The 25,484-nt window shown below is 34.2% G+C and overlaps 1 protein-coding gene across 3 annotated transcripts; it reads left to right on the top strand.

Annotated features, from left to right (window-relative positions):
* Positions 1 to 1,444: 1,444 nt before the first annotated feature.
* Positions 1,445 to 21,479, top strand: ZRANB2 (zinc finger RANBP2-type containing 2). 3 transcript variants are annotated; one of them, XR_003684589.2, is made up of 11 exons: positions 1,448 to 1,721; positions 4,680 to 4,732; positions 4,825 to 4,933; positions 5,969 to 6,051; positions 11,803 to 11,879; positions 12,009 to 12,143; positions 14,096 to 14,262; positions 15,701 to 15,787; positions 17,852 to 18,007; positions 19,064 to 19,133; positions 19,675 to 21,479. XR_003684589.2 is itself a non-coding variant. In XM_028511320.2 (11 exons), exons 1-10 carry the CDS (start codon positions 1,666 to 1,668, stop codon positions 19,091 to 19,093), a joined length of 957 nt encoding a protein of 318 aa, XP_028367121.1. In that variant the 5' UTR covers positions 1,451 to 1,665; the 3' UTR covers positions 19,094 to 19,133; positions 19,675 to 21,479. The 3 variants fall into 3 exon arrangements, 2 of the variants coding, with proteins under 2 accessions (XP_028367120.1, XP_028367121.1); XM_028511320.2 differs by having other exon boundaries at positions 1,451 to 1,721; positions 19,060 to 19,133; XM_028511319.2 differs by lacking the exon at positions 19,064 to 19,133 and having other exon boundaries at positions 1,445 to 1,721.
* The last annotated feature ends 4,005 nt before the right edge of the window (positions 21,480 to 25,484 follow it).

Here is a 25,484-nt window from a genome sequence, read left to right as displayed (position 1 = left end):
TTCCACTTACTGATGCATTCATTAGTATTCACTAGTTGATTAGTATGTGCCATGACCTGAGGTCAAACCCTCAACCTTGGAGTTGTGGATGACATTCTAACCAACTGAGCTACCTGGCCAGGTTTTAAACTTCTAACTGAGGTTAAAAATAGTACCCAAGTTGTAAGTGTTGTGAAAAGCTGCCATAAGTGGAGCTATTTTAAAGTGGAGTCAGAGCAGCCATTCCAGAGGAACAGCGTTGCACATCTTATTCCTTGAATCTTTGGAATGTTTAAACTGGGCAAAATAACCTTTGGGCTAGGCCAAAGCAGCATTATCTTCCCAATGACTGTTTTTCAAGCTAACAGGAAATCAGAACTCTTTGACTACAAAATCTGATAATTAAAGAAATTCTTTAGAATCAGAAAATAGCCATGTACAACTAAGGAGTAATTTAGCTTATTAGCACATAGAAATTTCTTCCTTTTATAATCTAGTTATTTCCCTTCCTTTTCTCATAAAACCTCCTTGCCTTCACCCCATAATTGGAACTCTATCTGGGTTTCTGCTTGAATCAGTGCTTCCCAAATAGATATTCTTTGATCTTAAATAAACTCTTATTGCCTCTTACTTTGGCCTTTTATTTTCAGGTTAACAGCATGCAGCTCAATGAATTTTTATAAGGTGAAGATAACTATTTAACCAGAACCCACATTATGACAAAGAATATTATCAGGACACCCAAAGCCCCTTCATGTCCCGTTTTAGCTACAATCTCCTCCCTACTCCCTAGATTAACTGTTATCGTAGATTAGTTTTAGCTGCTTTTGAACTTCATGTCAATGGAATCATAAAACATGTACTGGTTTGTGACTGGCTTTTCGATTGAATATTGTATTTCTGAGTCACAGCCAAACTATTCCATGTGATTGCAATTTGTTCTTATTGCTGTATATAGTATTCCACTGTGTGAATATGACAATTTATTTAACAAGCTTATTTATTCATAAGCAATTGGAAACTTCCAGTTTGGGCTAATGAATAGTGTAGCGATTAACATTATTATACACGTCTTTGGTGAACTTATGTGCACTTCTGTTGGGAGTCTATCAGAAGTGGAATTTCAGGGTCATGAGGGGCTGGACGAAAGAAGGTGAAAGGATTAAGCAAAAAAGACATGTATATGTATATATACACATATACTTATACATACACAACAGTGTGGTGATAGAAAGAAGGGGTGGGTGTTGGTGAATCCAGCTACTCGCGGTTCCAAGCCCCAAGCGGAACACAATTACTTCCGCCTCCCGCTACGTAGCTCCGCCCATCTGAGTTACGGAAGTACAATACTTTCTTTGTGGGTCCTCCTGCCGGTAGGGGGCTCTCCAAGGCTTCTAGAGCCAAGAAGGCCTCCCGACTGGGGTGTCCCTGCCGCGCCTGTTAGTTTAGCTCTAGAGAATATTCTTGCATTATAATTCTTTCGGCAAGGAAAAAGTCGCAAAGGCATCTCACTCTGGATAATACTGTTCAAACTCAATCCCGGCGGAGCACCTTTATTATCAAACCCTGACGCAGTGGTGGGTGGGGGTCAGGCGGCGTAAGGACAGACCCAGAGTGCTGAAAGTCCACGGCCGCTTTCCTCCTCTGAAGACGTAGCTGTGGGTGGCTGTGGTGGCAGCGTTTAAGATGTCGACCAAGAATTTCCGAGTCAGTGACGGTGACTGGATTTGCCCTGACAAAAAGTGAGTTCAGGAAGGGGCCCGAATTGGAGAGGGGTTTATCCGTGGAGTCTTTTTTAGCTCGGTTTGGTATTTTCCCTTTTTATGATCCTGCGTGCCATGAGCCGGGTTGAGGCGGCGAACCGCGGGCTCCCGGTCGGGAAGGAGGCTCCCAGGTCTCTTTACCATGACTGCTTTCAAGAGCCTTTATTTTGAGTATGTTTGCAGCGTTTGTTTTCTCGAGGGTTTGTCTCCTAAAGAGTCGTTCTTTGAAAAGCGAGATGGCCTCCCTTCACCCCCACCCCCACTCGCGCCGCGGCCAGGTTTCAGCGATAAGAAAATCTTCCCCGTAGAGGCTCGCTTGGTATTTGATCCCCCTCACGTGACTTTTCCCTGCAGAACTTTATCTTGTTCTGAAAAGGCATCTCTCTCTTCAGCTTGCTCCTTTGCTTCTCACCGTTCATCTTGTTGGGTTGATTTATTTTTAATTTCAAATTTTCATTTGTACTGTATATATTTTCCCCCAAACACTATCTTCCTCTTTTGGTTTGGGAAATTCTGACTTATTTTCCTTTAGTTTCCTCTCAAGAATTGAACCTTGCTCCTAGTGAGAGCCGACAGGCTCGAGGCCTGTGCCTTTGCCAGCTCAGCCTTGTGAAGGTTTGCAGCAGAGAAGCACGTGCTGTGATGGCTCTGCTTTTGACAGTGCTGCTGAAGTCAGTGGGCTCGATCAAACCGTTAGTTTTATTGAAAGGCCCTCAAATAGGTGTATCTACTTGGAAATATATGGAAATAACTAAGAAAAGTAATTGTCAGAAATACTGAATGTACAAGTACTCACAGTCAAATAAAACGTTTGATTTCTTGTGCCTAACTTAGCCACAGATACCACACAGAGTTTATACTGGGAAAGAGGAAAAATTTTGAAGTAAATAGACCTACGTTTAATTCCAGCCCTATTGTTTATTAACCTTACAGAGGTTATTTAATTTTGCTTTAAAAAAAAAAAGACTGGAATAGAATGGCTTCCTTACTATAAATACATGAAATAGCATAAATAGTGTTTGGAGAGCAAGTGATATGAAGCAAATGCCCATTGACAGCTGTTGATAGTTTTAGGAAATTAAAACATCTAATGTCATTAAAGGAGATTAAGTCCTTATTTTTCCAGCATTTGTCTTCTGTGTACATATTAAGCAGTTTATATGGAACATTTTCTTTTACATTTTCTTATGGTTCTTGGTTGCATAAAGATTGAGATAGATGATCTCAAGGATTTCAGGTCTTTCTGATAACATTGAACAAAAACAAGAGTGATATGTTATCAATAGCATTGCTGTGAGTGGTAAGACTATTTGTTTTCACGTTCAAAAGGTGTTCACCAACTTTTTACTTGTGGTCACTTGTAGAATAATGTGCTTTTGACAGCTTCATTAGTGACAACCTACCCAAATGTTTGAAGGAGGTCTCTCTAAGATTGCATTTCAACTCAGTTACAAATATGTTACTAGAGTATTATTCCTATAACCTATGTAAGTCCAGAAACATTTTTCAGAATATGTTTGGGTAAGAACAGTTATTTAGGTGTGGAGGAGCAACCTAAAAATTATTTGGAGTGCTTTATTGGTAATTCCATACTTCACATCTGTATTGCATTCTAGTATAATAACTAAAAAAATATAAACAGTTTTTTAAAATTTAAGCTTTACATGTCAGCGTTTAACATTGTTACTGATAATGCACGTGTGTTATTCACGCCACATTAGTGAATCCAATCATTTTTGTGTTTTTCGTTAAGTTTGCTAAATATAAGCATAAAGTGATATTGTTACTCCATGTGTTGAGGTTTTTGGTTATGGTTATAATTTTTTTTACCTCTAGTTTTCAGAGGTTTGACAACCCAAAAAACATTCCTCATAATTACTGAACCTATTTATAATTTTTAGTCAGCACAGTCTTTTTTCCTTGAGATCCCACCATCTACTTGAAAAAGAGTATTTTATCAAGATCCATGAAGCATAGCCTTTATGATCTACTTATTTTCTCCCCATTGATCCACCCTTCGGATTTTGTATTTCTTGTAATACTTAACATATTTTTGTGTATATTACTTTATTTTCTATACTGGGAGCTACCTTGAAGTTTTTTGGAACTCCCTGGTGCTTCATCAAGTAATTGTTGAAGTAGAGTCAGATCTTGGCTTCAGCTTTGCAAGAGAATTTCATTATAATTACAGTTATGTGCCTCTTAACAGGGATACTTTCTGAGAAATGTGTCAGGTGATTTTTGTAACTGTGCAAATATCAGAGTTCGCTTACACAAACCTAGGTGATGTTGCCTTACCACATGCCTAGGCTATAAGCCTACATAACATGTTACTACTGCACAAAACAACACAAGATTAAATCAACCAGTAACATAGTTACTTATTATTGTCACGTATTACGTAGTATATATAACTGTATATGCAACACAGTGCAGTAGGTTTATTTACACCAGCATCAGAACACAAGCAATGTATTGCACTCGGAAGTCACTAGACCATAGGAATATTTCAGCTCCATTACAATCTTAGTGAACCACTGTCATATACACTGTCTGTCTCTGATCAAAACATCGTTATTTGGCACATGTCGTTATTTGGTGATGGTATGTGCTGACAGATGCTGAATCACAAAGTCCCTAAGCGATTTACCAGGATCACCTAACTAGAAAATGAGATTGAGTTTCTTACCCTGAACTTGTGGCTTCAAATCTTACTTTTACCACGTAAATTATGAGGACTTGTTTTGGGGTTTTTGTGTTTGTTTGTTTGTTTTTGGTTTTTTTAGTTAATATTGTCATTAACATGAGTGAAACGGCTTTAGAATTTCTGGATCTGGTATATAATAAGAGGACACATTAAAAATTGTATATATGGGATTTTAAAAAGTATATTGATTTAAAAAATGTCTTTATAATTATTTTTTGCTTTATTTTCAGGTGTGGAAATGTGAACTTTGCCAGAAGAACCAGCTGTAATAGATGTGGACGGGGTAAGCATTTAAGGAAGTTTCTATTATGGCTGTTTATACATATCATTTTATTATTTCCCCAGATTCATACTGCATAATTTTTCTATTTTCAGAGAAGACAACTGAGGCTAAGATGATGAAAGCAGGGGGAACTGAAATAGGGAAAACACTTGCAGAGAAGAGCCGAGGCCTATTTAGTGCTAATGACTGGCAGTGTAAAACGTATGTATTTCAAATTATCATCCTCTCTTCCATAATAATGTATTTAGCCACTACTGATTAATCTTACCGACTTATTAGGCACATTAACAAACCAAGGTAACCTTTAAATCAAAGGTGTGTTGATTATTGTTCGGTCTGTATCTGTTATATATAAGTGTAAAGAACTGTTAAGTTCCATTTTTCAGTTGTAATACTAGTTGTTATTATGATGGGGTATGTATACCAGTATAAACAAATGCTTAAGGTGAGCTAACTTCCCCAAAAAGGAGGGGAAGGTATTTAAAAGCACAAAAGCCTACTTTTTTTCTATAGTGAAAAATCTCAAAAACTTTCAGCCTCTATTATTAATGTGAAGTATACCACAAAATTTATTTTGCCCATTTACAAAGTGATTTTAGAATCATACATGCCATAATAATTGTTCTTAATTAAATAGGTTTCTTAATATCTTTTATTTTTAAGCTCTATTGATTTTCCAGCTTCCATTTTTTTCTGTTATGATGCTGATGAACCAACTCTATATGAAAGAGGATTTAATCAGAGGGGGTGTTTGTAAATTTCTGATACTATAGATAATATAATTTATACTGAGGAATTTTCCATTAACATTGGATTTGATATGCAATGGAATTCAGTGCTTGAACCGATTCCTCAAAAAAAAGTAACATTATTTGGAGGGTATAACCTTACCCTTCTCTGAGGTAAATTGGGAGAATGAGAAATTAGAACCTTTGATTTAAAATGTTATTTTTCTGCTAAGGCATGAGAATCTATATATGCAGTTTGTTTTATTTCTTGTAAAATGACAGAGGCACTCTTCATACTGTATTGCTTTTGCTTCTCGTTTAAATAGTTAGAACTCAAGTTCTGTCTTCAGAAAAATGTACAATGGTACATTTTCTTTTTTTGCAATATTCTTAGTAAACATTTTTTTATGGTAGTGGGTTCATCCTAGCTTTTATTTTAAAATCTTAGAATGTCTAAAAATTTACTATTTTTCCTGTAATTATCTACTAACTTGGTAAACTTCTAAAGTTGCAGTAATGTGAATTGGGCCAGAAGATCAGAGTGTAACATGTGTAATACTCCAAAGTATGCCAAGTTGGAAGAAAGAACAGGTAAGATAAAAACTCATTCTAACAAATAGATTTTTATTTTTTTTTAATTATTTTATTGTTCAGTTACAGTTGTCTCCATTCCCCCCACCCCCCACCCCCAGCCAAACCCACCTCCCTCCTTTGCTTCCACCTCAAACCAAGGGGGAGCCCTTGGTTTTGTTCCTGTGTCCTTTATAGTTGTTCCTGAAAACCCTTTCCCCCATTATCCCCTCCCCCCTCCCCTCTGATTACTGTCCGATTGTTCTTAATTTCAAAGTTTCTGGTTATATTTTGTTTGCTTTTTTCTACAAATTTTTAAAAGAGCCAAAAATTGAACTGACAGTCATATCATCTTAAGAGCAGAGTGATTTGAGGATTCTGTCTATTCAGCCTTCATGGTTTGACCTTGATTTTTTTTTTTTTCCCTACACACTAAAAAAAAAATCATCTTGTTTCAGAATTTTGCAGTTTACAAAGTACAGCACTAGGAAGCTGTAACCTAATGAATAGTGATACTAAACTACTTTCAGAAATGCTTTACTTACTTCCCGCCCCACTTATCTTGGTGTTTGTTATTAGTAATAAAAGAGTAATACCACCCTGGCTGGTGTAGCTCAGTGGATTGAGCGCTGGCTGCGAACCAAAGTGTTGCGGATTCGATTCCCAGCCAGGGTACATGCCTGGGTTGCAGGCTATAGCCCCCGGCAACCGCACATTGATGTTTCTCTCTCTCTCTGTGTCCCTCCCTTCCCTCTCTGAAAATAAATGAATAAAATCTTTAAAAAAAAAAAAGTAATACCACTTTCCCATTTATTCCACATTCTAGTGTGACAGGAAAAAAACAGGCAGAGAGGCACCTTTAAAGTAAATCTCTTTGAGAGTGGGTCCCAAACATCTGCAGGTGGTTCGGATAGAATTTGAGCTTACCATTGGGTCTGTGTTGTCAGTGGTGAGATGAAAATATTTACCTACCAGGATATGGTTCCCCATTATCAGCAATTAGCCCAACCATGTTATCAATATACTTGAAATATGATTTTACCATTCAGCATCATATATCATACAAAGGCTTCTTCTATATACAGTCACCTTGTCAGACGAAGACTGAGGAAACAAATTCCTTGTTCTGTTCCTCCTTGACTTTAGACTACTTTCACTGTCTGGTCTCTGGGGATGAGAGACCCAGTAAAGAATCTTTTGGACCTGGCCCTTCCAGAAGTGCAACAGAAATTCTAGTTTAATCCCTACCTGCCACCCTTTTTTAAATTTGTATTCTCACTGTAGTCTGGTGTCCTAGATACTTTTTATTTTTCAATCCTCAAATCCGTCCTCACCCTTCTCATTTTCCCTCACTTCATTAAGACATACATTTTTTTCCTTTTTTTAAAATCTTTTTTACCCCACGCTTGGGTTGTTCTTTATCTCCTTTTTAGTTTCATCCTCTTTTGCCCTCTACCTCACCACAGAATGTTGGGTTTCTTAGCGATTCACTCCCTAAGCTCTCTTTGCTCTCTTTTTTTCTAGACATCCTCTTAACCTAAGTTTAAGTGACCATTGGCATACCGTGATGCCTGAATTTATGTCTTCAGCTCAGACTGACTTGACCAGTATATCCAGCTGCCTATTTATCATCACCATGTAAATGTCAAACTCATTATATCCAAACTGAATTCATGATCCCCCACCACAGGACCTGGCCCTCTTCTAGTGATACTCATGATTAGTACCACCCTACCACGTGCTCCTTACATAACTAGAAACCTAGATGTCCTTCATAGTGAGTCCACTTGTCCTCTACCCTAGAAAGTCTTATCTATCACTGCTCTAGGCAGATATACCATTATATTTTGTCTTGAAAAAATAGCCATCTAGTTGATATCTGTACCACTCCTACCCAGTTACAGCCAGAGATCTTTGTTTTTTGCTTTATCCCAAACTAAACCTTCCATTTGTTTAAAACTAGTGTTGACTACTGTTAGGATAAGGCCCAGAATCTTTAATAACCGCTTTAAAAATTATAATCCCAAAAAGCTTTTTTTAATTGTTCACATTCTCTTTGCTCTATTTTGTGACTCCTCTTTTAACTCACAGAGCTATAAACTGGAGCTCTCAAACTTTGTTACCTTCTCATTCAGTCTCTCCCTCTTTTTTTTTTTTTTTTTAATCATTTGTTGTCTTGACTTTTTTTTTTTTTTTTTTACTTCATTGGCTGTAAGTAGTTGTATTTGCTGGTCAGTTTAAGGTGTGAACTAACACTGTTGTTCTCCACTTTCTCTCTACTGTTGATAATAAGGAAGTCCAAAGTTTAGGAGCATTTCCTAACTTTCCAAACTAGGGGATAGGTTGTGCATGAAAGAAAACTTGATGCACTACTTCTAAAATATTGCTCACCTCACTTGCATAATCCCATCAGATTGGTTATATATGTATTTTGCCTTGTGTAATGCACACTTTTTTACCCATATTTTTTAGTGAAAACTAAGGGTGCACATTATACATGGGTAATACTAATTCCATATCTATGTGTGTTTTTATTTCTTTTATTTATACTTATGTGTTTAAAGTATAACTCGAGAAAGCAATAATGATATTTGTATATTCAAAAATAAATGCTAAAATCCCTTATAATACAAAAATAAGTATAAATAAATGATTGAATTAAAATGAAAGTTTTTTTTTTTCCTGAAATTTTTGGCCAAAAATCATGGATGTGCATTATACACAGGAGCACATTATACTCAGCAAAATACAGAGATAATTTACTTAGTCATTCTCTTATTTTTAGATTTGGGGGTAATTTTTGGTTTTGTTATTGTGTTTTTTGTTGTTTTTAATTCATTAAGGATAACTTCAGTAGACACAATTTTAATTCATTGTAATTTTTATTCTTTTAAATTATTTCTTTAGAATAAATTCTCAGAAGTTGGATTAAATTATTTCAAAATACAGAATCACAGAACTTTCAAGTTAGTATTTTAGTTCTTCCTTTGAGTTGTATGTTACATTCATCCCCTTTTCTCTGTTCATTTTTATTGTCACAGCCCTACCTGAGGCCTGATGTGAATCTGTGCTCAATACTTTACTGTCCACTGCCCACCTTTTTACATTGTACTGTGAGACAGATTTGAAAATATTTTTATTGTAACTCCTACAGAGGTTCTTGATTGCTTATTTCATCTAAACTGTATTTTAAAGCCTTCTTTACAAAACTCATAAATTGTAAGTGGTACTAGAATTACGGTGTTTTCTATATTCATTCATTGAAGAAATAATTTATTGGCCATTTTGCAAGATGTTGGAGATAATTGGGTGAGCAAAACAAACACATAGAGCCTAATATTAATGAAGTCTGTTTAAGAAAGCAGTGTGTTTGATAAAGCATTGCTTAAGCTAAGAAGAGAAATGTAAGTTACCCAAGTTTCAGTGGAAATGATGTGCTCGTTTTTTCGTGATTGCTGTATTTTCCAGGTCGTCTTCATGAGTTCTTTTCATGAGGTGGATTTATTGTATTGGTTCACACAACATACCTTAATAATCTTTGCTATCAACAAATTATTTAGGTTGTTTTTGTGGGACCTGTATGGGAGAACGTGAAAATAGCTTTGTATTTCCTATGATACTCATCTTAAAATTTCTACTTCAATACCTATGCAAAATTAACCTATATGAGTTATAGTTCACTTTCTAAATCTTGGCTATAATGTATTCTTTAGCTCTCCACTTTTGCCATATCAATTTTCAGCTGTAGATAACTAAATGATATGTAGATCCTGTGGACTTTTGTTTAGCTACTTGTATTTTGAAATTTAGATTTTTACTGTTAGTCATGTCTTAGAATTTGTTGTATATAAAACTACTCACACCTTAATATTAGGATGTACTGATACAATGTTAAATATATTTAGAAATAAGCTATATTATAGAATTACAACTTTCTGTTGTATTTATAATCCATAATTAACATTGAATCCAAGTTGTTTTCTTAAGGTGAGCATAACCCAGTTGTGCTTACTTGTCTTTCCATGTATGATATTCTGAAAAACTACAGCCAAGATTTTACTAAGGAAAGGTTGTTATTGGTATTTCATACACTTTTTACTCATATCAGATGGACAGAAACAAAAGGAAACTCTTTTCAGTTAGAGTGCATATTGTCTCTGAAACAAGGTAGGAAGAGGAAGAAAGAGTTGCCATGCAAGTATTTCAAAGATAAACCCTGATACTTTGCAGTTTTCACTGGTACAAAGTATAATAAGAGAAAGGATGTTATAGTAATGTGATTTTTTTTAAAAAAATTAAATGTATTATTTTGTTGGGGCTTAGGGCCTTTCTACAATTCGTGGCTGTGTTATGAAATGATAATGGGGTAAAGATCTTTTTTTTTAATGTCCATGTTTAATAAATTTAAAGTCACAAATCCTAAATTTAAAATAATTTGCTTATACATTTATTTAACATTGTGCTGGTTCATGAAATCCTTAAATCTGGGAATCACTGGCCTTATGTGCTGGTACTGCTCTGTAATATGGTGTGTACAGGATCCAGCACAGTAATGCCCCTTTTTTATTACAAAATTGTAAACATGTAATTCTGTAACATAACTATCACACTCAAGCATTACCATATGACATTTTAGGTGAAATGTTCAAGTTAAAACTATAAATTATCACACCCATATTATTACCCTACCAACCACACTCAAGCAGGTGTTACTTCTGCCGGACCCTGTAGATCACAGGTGGCAAACACAAGGCCTGCAGTCTGAATCTGGCCCTCCACCTTGTTTCATCTGACCTAGCACCTTGTTTCTACCTGGTGGCAGTGCCAAGCTGTCCCTTAACTGTTAAGGAGTAGTTACATTTATACAGTCCTAAAATTACGTTCAGCCCTTTGAGGGCAACCACAAGGCTGATGTGGCCCGTAGTGAAAATGAGTTGGACACGCCTGTTGTAGATTGTGTTACTCTTGACCACATAGTTCTCAATTATTTTTTGAATATGGGATTTATTCAAAATCTCATCTCATTTTCTCAAAACTCACTTTCTTATTCCAGTCTCTGTTGATCCTCTATGAAAGACTTTTCAGTCTCATTGTAGATGCTAATTGTGACATCAAAAAATAATGGTTTGCTAATCTTGATTACTTTTTAATAGAATAATTTCAGTTTAAAAGTTAGCTGGCTCCTTGAATCTTTTTTGACTTTTACCTCTGTGCTAAAAATAATTGCATTAAAGTCAGTTTGGATTCCCATTATCATGTTATTGAATTTGCTTGTATAATTTGGAATTTTCCAAACTCTAGCTACATTTTAGCTCATCAAAATTTCAATGTATTAAAAGATTCCAGACCACGGGCAATTGGTAAACTGAAATTTGATTCTTCTTTCTGAGTCCAGTTTTCCCAGAAGAATTATGAGAAACTACAGAGGAAAATAATTTTTACTTTTTAAAATTGGTTAAAGCAGAGGTTTAAGGAGATGTTTTCCACCCATATATTCCCATGCATTGTCTACCTCTTTGCTTAAGGACACTTCGAAGCTGAGAAGAGCTAGAACTACAGCTACAGGACTTTCCAGCTAAGCATCTCACATTGAGACTTTTCTCCATTGAGATTTTTCTTAATATATTCTTTAAAGACTAGTAATTGTTAATGCACAGGCCAGTCTCGTTGATAAGATTTTCTTTTTCCTGTTGCTTGTAGGTGATTTTGAGATTTTTTTTGTTGTTTAAATAAATTGTCAGAGGACAACAATTTGTCTTTTTTTTCTTTTAGGATATGGTGGTGGTTTTAATGAAAGAGAAAATGTTGAATATATAGAAAGAGAAGAATCTGATGGTGAATATGATGAGGTAAGCTATACATTAAAAGTGCAGGTTAATTAGAAAAAAGTTAAACATAAGTGTGAAACAAAATATAAATGTGTCTTATGAATACACTTATAAAATGTATTATAAAAATTTATGAAACTTTTTCTGTAGTTTGGACGCAAAAAGAAAAAATACAGAGGGAAGGCAGTTGGCCCAGCATCTATTTTAAAGGAAGTCGAAGATAAAGAATCTGAGGGAGAAGAAGAGGATGAGGATGAAGATCTTTCTAAATATAAATTAGATGAGGTAATTTACTTCTTTATTTCCTGTTTGTCTTATTTCAACTATGACATAAAACATAAATGTTTTTGATGTCCTTTGGCCCATGGTGAAGATACATACATTCTGCTGTACACTCATTTGTTCTTACAAAGGCTTTGAGCTTCACTCTACCGAGTTCTGTGCTGGGACTAGAAAAACAATGATTGAGATAGAAATAGCCTTTTAATGGAAAGTAAATAAAACAGCAAATAAAGGTTTCCTGAGTAGGAAACAAACCTGCAACATTCAAAACTATATAGGCTAGTGTGTGGTTAGAGCAGAGAGAAGGATGTGGAGCTGTGACCACATCAAGTCTGGTAATGTTTGTTCTGTGGGCCTGAGTGCAGAGTTTTATGGTTAGATGTATAGATCTAGATTAAGGTAGCTTTGGGGTATAACTATAAGAGGTCCTGTGTGCAACTAAAATCAATATGGAACAATTTTTAAAGTTTTTAATAATTAAGATATCTGACCTGTAATTCAGAGTTCTGATGGTTAATATACTGGTGACTCGAACAGCACAGGTTTTAATAGTGCAGGCCTGCTTATACAAGGGTTTGTTTTTCAATATATAATACTGTAAGTCTACTTTCCTTGTGATATTCTTTTATTTATTATTCTAGAGACAGGATGTTGAGAGAGGGAAAAACAACAATTTGTTATTCCACTTATTTATACATTCATTGGTTGTTTCTTGTATGTGCCATGACCAGAGATCAAACCTGCAGCCTTGCCATATCAGGATGACTCTCTAACCAACTGAGCTGCTCAGCCAGGGCTCTTGTGATATTCTTAATAACATTTTTTTTTCTTTAGCTTACTTTATTCTAAAACTGGAATATATAGAATACATATAACACATTTTGGGTTGGCCAAAAAAGCTGTTAATGTTTTTTTCATATGATGGTTCTAGTAGTGCTTAATTGTCTTTAACTTGATTTGAAACAATTTTGTTAGATCGTCTTGTGACAGGTGTCACATCGATGTGCATTAAAAATAATAACTAAAATTAGTTAATTTTGTGCAGCCATTTTAATATTGAAGATGGAAATATGCCAGGTTTTCAATATATTAGAAAGGTAGAGATGTAGAAAAAGATTTGTGCAGTGTACGGAGAAGGTGCTGTGATTCATTGAAGGTGTCAAAAGTGGTTTGTGAAATTTCTTTACTATTGTTATTTTGGCCAAGTAATTGTTTGTTGTGTGGCTATCTTATGCATTGCAAGACGTTTAGCAGCACCCATGATTTCTACCCACTACAAGCTAATAGCAGGAGGTAGCCCCCATACTCAAAATATCCAAATCAGTAAAGTTGTTGGTAAAAGTGAAAAATGTGCCTTGTATGGAAAAAACCATAACAGACTTTTTGGCCAACTCAAACTATGTTAATCAACTGTTTATGTTTTCTGTAAGGCTTTTCGTCAGCAGGCTGTTACTGCCTAAGTTTTGGGGGAGTCAAAAATAACACAGGAAGTCAGTGCCCCAAACCCTACATTGTTCAAAGGTTATCTTGAACACTGAGATATTGGGGAAGCAGAATGAATTTTCTGAGTCAGAGAGACCACCTAAAAGGTTACTGTAATATCAGTAGAGAAAAGAATGAAGTATTAACAGAGATGAATTCAAAGACTTTAACAGGAGTAAAATTGAAAATTCTAGAGAGCTTATTTGGTAATACATGGTATTACCAAAAAAAGTTTCTTACAGAAAAAAGTAAGGCTTCTAGGTTTACTTCGAAATATTTGAGGTAGTTGTCAAGCCTGCTTAGCTGAGCTAAGGAATGTAATAGGCAGGTTTCAGGATTAAGAATGAATTTGCTGAGATATTAGTGATGTGATTTATATCTATATGGAGATGTTTAGTACATAGAACTGTCCATCATTCCTAGTAGATAGCATTAATATCTAAATGTCAAGTAAATAATTGACTTTTTGATAGGATGAGGATGAAGATGATGCTGATCTCTCAAAATATAATCTTGATGCCAGTGAAGAAGAAGATAGTAATAAAAAGAAACCTAATAGACGAAGTCGCTCAAAGTCTCGATCTTCACATTCACGATCTTCACGCTCATCCTCCCCCTCAAGTTCAAGGTCTAGGTCCAGGTAAACGGGTACAGGTCAAGGGTAACACCAGTCAAAATGTCAGTATCTAACTTCTTTATTTCTAAGTTTTGTTTTTCTTGACTGAATAAGCTTTTATTTTAGAGATTTCATTCAAATCACCTTTTAAAAGATTTTTTTACTGCCTTTAAGCAATTGTCCAATATTTTCAGAAATGCACATTTTAATTTGAAACTTCCTCAGTCCATTTATCACCAGACTTTAACTTTAGAATTTAATTAAGTTGTTACATATAGTATACTATCTAAATAGTTTACATTTAGAAATACTTAAGTAAAGGGAAGATTTATGTGTTCACTGGTAAAGCTAGTATAGAAGTTTTCTAGGCCTTTATTAAATTATTGGTTATTGCACAATGCTTTGATACAGGTATTCTGAGTAAAGGAGGAAATTCAGTCATATAAGTTCTGTTGGCCTAACGCTAATTTTAAGATGATCAGGAATAAATTAGGGTTCAGTTGCCGGTGTACTTGAATGATGTAAAATTTTAGTAAATAATTCCTGATTGTGTAGTCAACAATAAAAATAAAATTTTAGGTGAGAAAAAGAAGTACATTACATAAACAGTGTTTCCTTGAAGAATTATTCATATTAAGTTAAACAACAGGCATTGAATTTTAATGATATTTAAGAAAAAATAATAGCCAACTGAGAACCTAATAATTAAAGTTAAAACAGTGATTGATTTTGAAGCTAGTAATTTTAAGATGAAAATGTAATAATCTTTAGTTGCAGGTTATTTTAAGGGGCAAGTTGAAGTTGTAAGTTAGATTAATACTGAATTATTTCTTTTGTGGTTTATTTAAATGGGCCATGTCTTCTGTTATTTTTTTTCTTTTTTACAATTACAGGGTTGTTCATGTATTTTCCCTTTAATTTTTTTAACATTTGAATAGATAGAAAAACAAGATTAAACAAGCATACCCATTACCTTAGACCTAGATAGTGACTGAGAAAATGTAATGGATTTTATAAATCCATTGATATTGATAATTGATATTGAAACTGATTGATACTTCAGAGAAGTTGAATATAAAATACAAAGTTCAGAATTCCTGGATATGTTAAATTCTGGGTTACTTTTAAATATTTGTAAACGTAGTATATTCATCATTGATAAAGTGATAATACTGAGTGTTTTTGTTTGTGCAATCTTGAGTGGTAATGTTTAGAGTAATTTTGTCAAACTTGGAAAGTAATGGTGTATTATTTTTAAAAATTTCCTGTTACCTTAAGTTTTTCCATAAATACCAAAACAAAAGGTTTAATTACTTTAAAATACTGTTTTGAAAAAGCATCTATCTAAAATAGCTATCTTTTTATATGAAAATTAATTCTAATGCCTATCTTTCTTTCAGTGTTTATATCACAAAGTTCAATTATGTGGTCCTGGAAAAAAAATCCTTCCATGTTGTTCCAGGTCCCGTTCAAGAAGTTCTTCCAGTTCCCAGTCAAGGTCTCGTTCCAGTTCCAGAGAACATTCGAGATCTCGTGGGTCGAAATCAAGGTGAATGAGGTAGCATCTCTCTGTAAAGCAGAGAGAAAATAATACATAAAGGCTGCAGAAGGTGTTGCTGCTTTTTCTCCCCTCTTATTTTGCTTCTACTTTTATTTTATTTTAGCATTAGAAAACTAATGCACTTGCCTGGGCTTAATTTTCTCACCATGAGATGTTTCCATTGCCTGCAGTGTGCCAAGACATTCCCATGATTGAATTAAGGTGGTTATTTTGCATCATGCAAAGTTTATTTTTGTGCTCAAGGTGATAAAGTAGGAGCCAAGTCTTATTACCAAAATTTCTCATACATTAGTTATGTTTGCAGTGGTAGTTCAAATAAAATCAGAAATACGCACATTAAATAGGAAACATTTAATCCCCTTTTTTAAAGGAAGAAAAACAATTTCACCTCTAAACAGATTTTGTTTCGTAAGGCAGTTCAGTATTCACACAAAAATCTTTGTTTATATCAAGTTAAGTTTCTGGAGGGTTTTATGCATATTTCTTTTTTCTGTAATACAAAGAATATTATAAACAGTATATGTAGAACAACACTCCTTAAATTCCACGAACTAAATCAAGAAGTATGGTTGGTTAGTCTATGTGTAGTTTGGTCTTAAGTAACATTATTGTTAACATTAGGTTGCATTTAGTCATACAGAGGGAAAAGCAATTTGTAAATAAGCATTTGAGACACTAAAATCATCCAAATACACTGCCTTTCTTTTTAAGTTAATTTATTGATCTAGTAATGGCATGAATAAGAAAAACCACTAAAATTCTGTGTGTGTAGAACTTCACATTGAAGTTAAGTAAGTGGTAGCTTCTTTGGTAAAAATAATTGCTTAATAACTTACTAGAATCAAGTCTGTAGCATTAGAAGGTAACTGCAATTTAACAGCATTAAAAAGAAAAGAATGAAATGCACTCTTGTATTAATCCAATACAAAATAGCAAATGAGTTTGTTGTTTTTGTTGTTGTTTTTGTGATTATGTGTATTATCAATGTTTTAGTCCTTCAAGTGCTTCTTAGGTGAAGATTAAATCCTAGTTCCCTTTGGGAAGCACTATAATAAGGTTTACAGAACAGCCTTCATATTCCTTCCAAACATTTTTCATTGCTTGTAACTTTCCAAAGAATTCTCCTTTTGGGCTTTCTAAGTTTATTTTAAGCCCAAAGGTGAATTTTTTGGGAAGTTTGAGCTAAATTACTTCAACCAAAATATGTAAATGAAGAAAATAATTTGCATTTAAACATTTGCACGTTTACCTCTACCTAAAACATGTGAATGTCAACACTTCATACTTCATGAATAGCGGCCCTTTGTAAAAATAAATATTGCTGATATAAATCAAGTTTTAAAGTTATTCGTTTTTCTTTGACTATTTAGCAACTTAATAGTTATTGTTCTTTCTCATGTCCCTTATTTCTGCTTTTTCTCTAGCACCTTAACTAATAAGTTTTACAATTATACAAGAAATTTTTATGCTTATTTTCTTAGGAGGTTGTATATATGATAAGCATTTTTTCTCCAAATGGTGGAAGGATGTTTTTCTAGACATAAACTCATGTATCAATAAATGTACAGTTTTACCTGTTGGTTTTGCTGTTTATGTATACTTTAAAATGAAATACTTAAGTTTTTTTTTTTTTTTAATTAACTGATTTTAGAGGGAGAGAAACATCGATTTGTTGTTCCACTTATTTATGCCTCTGTTAGTTGTTTCTTGTATGTGCCCTGACCCAGGATTGGACCTGTGGCTCTTTAACTAACTGAGCTACCCAGCCAGGGCTAAAGCCATAAGTTTTTAAAAAATACTCTAAAATTCTACTTATTATGAGTGATAAACACTTATCTTAGAATATTTTAAAGAGATGAAATTAAAGTAAATGTTTTTAAATAGAATTGTTTTCATGGTTGAACCAGAGGTCTTCTGTTGAGTAAGCAGTAAGTATTTCTTCTTACAAAATTTTCAGTTATCAATCCTGTTTATTTTTGGATCTGTTAACTAAATTAGCTCCCTCAGTTCGTCTTTTAATGGAATGTTTGATTTGTTTCTCAATCAATGAAGATCCAGCTCCAGATCCCACAGGGGCTCTTCTTCCCCACGAAAAAGATCTTACTCAAGTTCATCATCTTCTCCTGAGAGGAACAGAAAGAGAAGTCGTTCTAGATCTTCATCTGGTGATCGCAAAAAAAGACGAACAAGATCACGGTCACCCGAAAGGTTTGGGTTTCTGTAGAAATAAGAATGGGTGTTCTTAAGTGTGTTTAATAGATTAAACTTCCTTGTCGAGGATTAGATGTTTATAATCTCCTTTAGTCTAACTTTATATTTTTTAACTTTAAACTTCAAAAAACATTAATTACTTTGTTTATCCTATGTACTTTGATCAGGTTGTTTAAAAAAGCTGTAGATCAAACCACTCTTTTCCACTATCTGTTCATTTTATTGTTTAATTATTTTCATATATAATTATAGCCAACTCTCGGTTATTTCTGTCCTTTAAGATTTTAATTCAGAAGTTACATGTTGAAGTAGTTTAGAATTTGATTTTCGTATATATTATGCTATATATTTTTACATTAAATATTAGAAATCAGGATTCTAGGACATTAAATAAAAATTATTCTAGATCATTGGAAACCTGTCCTCTTTTAAGTATGTGTAAATGCATTTTCACAGTGACTTTTTTCGTGTTCCTTATCAGGAAATTGTTCTCATAGCTAATACATTTTTCGTCTTGCAGTACAAATCCCCATTTTTTTTTTTTATTTTTGAGGAAGACCTTCATTCTAGATTATGTTGTCTATATTGACATTTTTAAATTTTGAGAGAATGTTATCTGTTAGCCTTTTTTACAGCAGGCTAATTAATTAGCTTCATTAACTTTCTCTGGATTCTCAGTGACTAATTATATAGTCAGTTTAATGGCTTCTTTTGTATTCTTGGCAAAATTTTTCTTACTGTTTTAGCTTGTGAAAATAAGAATTAGGTAAAGTGATTATTGCTGGGTCCAGTGGTAGGATTACCTTATGATTCCTACTTGTACAGGATGAAAAGTTTTGCTTCACATTTTGAAGTTTAGATTTTAGGGTTACACATAGCTAGTCTTTGTTTCTCTGCATTTGGTTTTTTTGGAAGAAAATAACTGCATACTTGAGTGAAGTTAATTCTGTTGCTTTCTTACCACTTCTGCAAATTTTTATCTTAGCCACATATAATCCCCCTAGTTTGTTGTCATCTAAACTTAATGAACATGTTCTCTATTCCATAAGCCAGGTGATTGGTGAAAACACTAAACAACCCTGAGCCCAGGGCCAACCCCTCGGAACACCACTACTTTACCCAGGTTGATATATTGACTTATTCATATGAGCTGCATGAATATAACCCTTTAACTAATTGTACGATCATCTTGTGAGACCTAGATTTCCAAATGTATTTATGAATATACTTGCACACATTCAGAAGCCTTGCTGTATCTGTTTTACATAAAGACTTAACCACATTATCTATAATATTATCACAGATTGTTTTAGTTACTCTTCCATTACCAAGTTTATGTGCCTGTGTTATATATTACCTGTAATCTTCCACATGTTTGCAAGGCTTTTCTTTATTAACCTTAAATAATTGAGAGGTGGCTATATCTTGAAATGAAAGATTTTTTTAATTATAGAGAATTTTAAATGATACTGTTACTGGGCTCACATCTGAGGTCTAAACACTAGTTTATTTTACATGCATAAGTTTGTTTCTTAGATTTTAATTATTTCTATTGTCAGAATATATAATTTGATTTAATTTTTTATATTCTTAAAGTCTTATGAATGAATGATGATATCCAGCTCCAGCTTACTACTACCTGCTTTCTCCATTCTGTCTTACAGGCACCACAGGTCATCTTCTGGATCATCCCATTCTGGTTCCCGTTCAAGTTCAAAAAAGAAATAATGTATTAAAATTTACATCTTAAAAAAAATTCAGTACAGTGCATGAAGCATAATTTTTAAGAAGTTGGTGTCTTACTTGTTCAGAAGTGCTAGTAGAGGTGCATGCCTTTCATTGCTTTTCAGAACAATACAGCTGTGTTTATTTGTGAAATTAAAAGTAAATAGTATTTTAAGCCATAATGTCCCCAAATAGATGCTTTATTTGTCCTTCTTTATTTACAACCATTTATTTAAAACCACCTCAGCTATAACAAAGTACTTTTTTTTTTACTTTGTTTTCTAATTTGAACTATTGTTTTTCTCATTTCCAAATATGAACTGTTTATTGACTTAAGAGAAGATTACCTGAGGCTTGCCTGAGCATGGAGGCAAGACTGGTGAAGTAGTTGGAAACAATCTCATTATCTTAATCTGAGAAAAGGTGTCACCCTGTTCCTGTTAAAGTTAAACTAATTGTAAAACAGTCAACTAGAAACTTCATTTTGAAATTCTCTGTGGTAAGGATGCCTTAGAATCATTGCCTTTTTTTATTCAGTTTTACTTTTTGCAACACATTTAATGCAGAAAAATCTTGTGAACTTACAGGAGAAAGATATTCATTTCATGTTTTCTGACATAATTTTGAGCAAGAATATTTAACAGTTCATTTTTTTCTGATATGGTTGTCTGATGAGAAAAGCATCTTATTTCAAAGTGTCTATCTTAATATTTTTAAGAAGCTGTGTGTTAGTTACATCCTTTAAAAATCCAATTTTCACATATAAGGTAGACAGAGCTAAATTATAGTTAATGAAGAACAAATTGAAGAAAGCTTTTGAGGTATATTTTTCTTTGGGTGAAAGACCAACAGAGACATTGTTAATTTAAGTAAACAAGTTATGAGATGTTTAAACACACTGCATAAAATTCTTTTCTGAGTAATGATTATTTCTGCATAACAGAAATAATTGTTCACTTGAAATTACTTATGGCTTAAAATACTGTTAGAGTTTGCTTTATTTCTCAAAATTAAAATCTGGTCACTTGATCTTTATGTGTCTTCTGGTTTAAAAACAAAAGGGTTTCTCTTACCAGTATCTTCAGTGACAATGCAAGGTAAGTATATTAAGGAAAACCAACAATTGTGCTTGGGGACTTTTTGTCATGGGAATTAACACCCATTATTATTGTTCCTTTTTTTTTTAAACATGTCTTCTGCAATTAAAAATTAAAACATTATAAGGTATTTTGTAGACAGACCAAACATAATTGTATTTGTTTTTTTATTTTAAAATGAGTGATTTTTCTCTCACCTGATTTAAAGATGGAAACAAAATATCTTATGTAGAAATATTTTGATAATATTTTTACAATGAACTTTCCCCTTGTTTTTTTACATCTTTCCTTTGCTACGTTTACTGTAGTTTGCACAAGAACTTTTCTCTCTTGTAATTGTGCCTCAGACTTCTTGAAAGTCCACCTTCTAAATTGCCCAGATGATCATCTAGATTCTACATGTTACTGTTGGTTTATTCTTGTGCTTTCTGTATTAAAACTTTGGCTGTACTGAGCAAATGCAAGGTTATAAATTTAGCAAATAGTAGTTTGCAGACAATTCAGATGATTATGATTTCATTTGGTTTAACTAAGCTGTACTAGTCCATTTCATAAGGAAATGATGCTGTAGACAAATGTAAATAAAGCTTGTGGGTCAAGCATCAAGTGGTGTTTGTTAGAAATAAATTAGAATTTTTAAGCTCTGATTTAATGTTTATTTTTAAAGTTATTTGCAGTCTTGTTTGCTACTTTTAATGTGCATTTCAAATTCTTCACATTCACTTATCCTTTATATAATGTCATTTTTGTATGTGAGTGCTTGGTTTAAAACATTACAAAGCATGATCACTCTAACCTTGAGTACTCAAAATTTGTGTGACTTTTTAAAAAATGTAGATGACCCAAAAGAGTTTTAATACTTTCTATCAGAATGTTAGTACTTATTTCATAGCACACCATAGTGTGCTTCCTGAATTACTTACTCTTAAAACTGTCACTTCATAGCACTCAACAACTGTCCTTTTAACTGCTAAATTTTCTATTTGCAGTCCTTTCATCTAAACAATATAGAATGGTATCTGATAATTAATGTCCAAGTTCAGAGTAAGCCCCAAATGCAAGACAATCTCTAGGTACATTTATGAAGGTAAAACAAATTTTGTGTGTCATGTCTCCTATCTGGCATCCACAGTCTGCCTTGTAGGTATTGGTAGGAAGGTAGGGAATTTCTCCATTCTGTCTCATTTTTGACATAAATTTTTTTTTAAATAGAAATAACCTTGTAGCTTTCCTGAAATTGAAATTGTTTTATTTCTGCAAAATTAGAGTGAACTGTTATTTAAAAGATAGTTTTAGCCTTTACCAGTATGGCTCTTTTTAATGTAGTAATTTGGTAAGAAAGTGATAATTTCAGGTATGTATGGGAAGTTAGACCGGTAAACATACTGTCTTGGTGGAATAACTTTAAATTTACAGGAAAGTTGTGGAGATTATACAAGTATATACTGTCCACCCAGTATATAACTGGGAATTTTTGTCAAAACTCAAGAAACATGGTTCAGATTTTATTCGAATTTCACCATTTTTTCATTACTTTGTTCCTGGATCCAGTCCATGTACCACATTGTACTTAGTTGTAGTTGTCATATTTCTTTAGTCCTTTTTGGTCTGACATTTGTTCTTATATTTGATGACCAGCAGTCTTGAGGATTAATGGTGATGTATCCTGTAGAACGTCCTCCCATTCTAAGTTTGTTTATACTTATGATTAGACTGGGGTTATGGGTTTTTTGAAAGAATACCATAGAGGAAAAGTGTCCTTCTTAACACATACCAAGGATACATGATACCACTGGAGATGTTAACCTTCATCACTTGGTTAAGGTAGGAATTACCCTAATACACCATTGTAGTTAGTTCTTTTGACCTGCTCCGTTCTTTGGTAGCAAGTTACAAAGTATAGCCCATTTCCAGAGCAGGGGTGAGGCAGGATTAAATGCCATCTCCTTTTGGGAGGGTTCTGTATTCATATTTGGATTCTTCTGTAAGAAGGCTGTGTCTACTTCCTTATATTTATGTGAACTCATGCATATTTTATACTTCATAGTTCAGTGCAATGTTATTTTATTGCCCAAATTGTTCAGCTTTGGCCATTGGGAGTTCTTTCAGTTTGGCTCCTATATCTTTGACATGCTTCCATTCTCCAGTAGAACAGAAAGTAAATAATGGAGAGGAGGGAAGAATTGTTAGCTTCATCAGGTAGTTAAAGGAATGGGATCTAGCACTGTGATGAGGGTGGTGGTGGCTTCAACCTTAAATAAGGTCCTTGACAATTTAGTATCAGGAATGGGTCCATGTAGGATCACAAGCAAGTTTGTGGTCCCTTAAAGGGACCAATAAACGTGAGGATTTTTTCCAGCCACATTGAAGCACTTGGGTGCTAAAACAAGGTACAAGGTGTTGTAGTTCTATACACAGAAACAAAACGTAAGACATGTAATGAGTAATAGTACCTAAGTGTCTGTATTTATCAAAATAAAAGGTACCAGCATGAGGAAAACATGTATAATAACTAGGTAAATATTCCTAAGTATTTTAACGACTGATTAAAATAGATCTAGGAAGATTATTAGGAAAGCTGTAGCATTACTCAAAGAAATAAGAAGACCTGGATTTAAAGCTGAAAATGTATAAAGATAACCTCTTTCCAATTACCTCAATCTAGGGGGGGAACACTTCATAAAAATTGGCATTTTAGAAAACAAAGGTCTCTGATAAAATGGGAAGAATTGGTTTTGCCTGAATGAAAAGTCAAACCTTAAAGAATTGACTTCAGTAGTCTTGAAGAACAAGTTTATTGATGAGCAAGGTGAGCTAATTTGTGAAGGTTTGGTCATATCTTTAGGGGACCAAAAATAACTGGCTATGTGAAACCTTGGAAAACAGACTTCAAAATAATGCTATCTGAATTAAACTACACCACATTGAACACTGATTGAAAACAGTGATGAGTGGAAGACCTTTTCTACTTACCCCAGCTGTAGCCTATCAGTGGGGTCACCACAAAGCTTAGTATCTCCAACCTGAATGTAACATGAAGTAGTTTGCTTTTGCAGGGGTGTCCAACTTTCTGGTATCTTCGCCACACATATAAATACACTGCAACATGTCACAAAAATGTCTCAGTGTGTTAAGTAGATTTACCGTTTTGTGTTGGGCCATATTTGTAGCCATCCTGAGCAGCATGTGGCCACAGATTGGACACCACTGTGTGGGTGTGACCTAGTTGTACAATTAGAGATAATTGATTTCTGTTTTCTCCCCCTTAGAGTCAAAGTACCTAATTTGAATTTTTCGTAGTAGCTGTATGACCCTGGGCATGTTTTTTATATCTGGCACATAAGTATATAGCACATACTGGCTATTGTTACTACCCCCTACTCATGTCTTAAGATACTTTTTAAAAAAATATTTATTTTTAGAGAGGGGAGGGGAGGAAGAGAGGGAGAGAAACAATTGGTTGTCCCTTATACCCCGAACTGGGGACCTAGCCCACAACCCAGGCATGTGCCCTGACTGGGAATCAAACTGGTGACCTTTGGTCTATGGGATGATACCCAACCCAGTGAGCCACACTGGCCAGGGCTTAAGGTATTTCACATATACTAATACTCAAATTCCTTCCACAGCACCAGATCCATACCTCTGCCTACAGTGTATCTACCTCTAAAATCTGTTTCACCATATGTAAGTTCCCCTAAACTATCAGTCCACCACAACCATTGTTAAAGTTCGTATTACATAGCATTATCAGAAACTTGAAAATCCTTAAACTTCTATCTTGTTTCCTCACTACAAACCAAACCTGATTTCCTTGACTTGGTAGTTCTACCTCAAATCTCATACCCACTCTGATTTTTTACTACTGCCACTGTTATGGTTTGTAGGCTAAGATACTACAGTTGACTTCTAAGTGGTCATCATGTTTCTAGTTTCATCTGGTAAATAGGTTTTCCATAGGATTTGCCAAATTAATTTGTTTACCAAGTAATGATCCTTTAATCTCTGATGCCAGAATGGTGTTAACAATCATTTATGTTCTTTCAGGGTCTTCAGAGCATTCTGCTTTAAACTAAAATCCTTTTACCTGTCATGAAAAAGATATGGTGGTGTTTTGTTTTGTTCTTTATTGTTTTTAGAGGGGAAGAGGAAGAAAGGGAGAGAAGCATCAGTGTGTGGGTGCCTCTCACTTTTTAAGTACTGACACCTCACCACCTCATCCCTTCTCACCACAAATCTCCTATGCTGTGGACACACAGCTTGTACACACTCCACTTGAACCATGCTGAACTACTTTTGATAAGACTCCTATAAGTTTCCCATGACTTTAATGCCCCACACAGGATTTCCTGTCATCCCTTTCACCCTTGGACTTCATAACTCAGTTCAGAATATTAGGATACCATCATGGTACCTGAGTTACCATAGGAATTAGGTGAATTTCTTGATAGGCCTTTACCCACTGTTGCCAGCCCCTAGAACAATCTGTCATAGCAAGCAATTAATGTTTGACAAGGGAGTTAGTTAATATCTTCTATATTGAGGTTTGGATCAGTTGTATTTTTCCCAGTACTAATAAAGAATTAAAGGCTTGTTTTTACTGGAAAATATGATTGCTGGATTTTTTATTTTGATACATATCTTTGCAAGAT

This window comes from Phyllostomus discolor, chromosome 5 (genome assembly GCF_004126475.2).
Source record: "Phyllostomus discolor isolate MPI-MPIP mPhyDis1 chromosome 5, mPhyDis1.pri.v3, whole genome shotgun sequence".
Taxonomy (NCBI): domain Eukaryota; kingdom Metazoa; phylum Chordata; class Mammalia; order Chiroptera; family Phyllostomidae; genus Phyllostomus; species Phyllostomus discolor.
This window is presented reverse-complemented; position numbering and strand designations above follow the sequence as displayed.

Bases quoted from the DNA above. Each gene is read 5' to 3' on its own strand.
- ZRANB2 (XM_028511319.2), top strand. From the start codon at position 1,666: ATGTCGACCAAGAATTTCCGAGTCAGTGACGGTGACTGGATTTGCCCT. The intron at 11,880-12,008 runs GTAAGCTATACA...CTTTTTCTGTAG, and splicing joins CTGATGGTGAATATGATGAG to TTTGGACGCAAAAAGAAAAA. The intron at 15,788-17,851 runs GTGAATGAGGTA...CAATCAATGAAG, and splicing joins TCTCGTGGGTCGAAATCAAG to ATCCAGCTCCAGATCCCACA.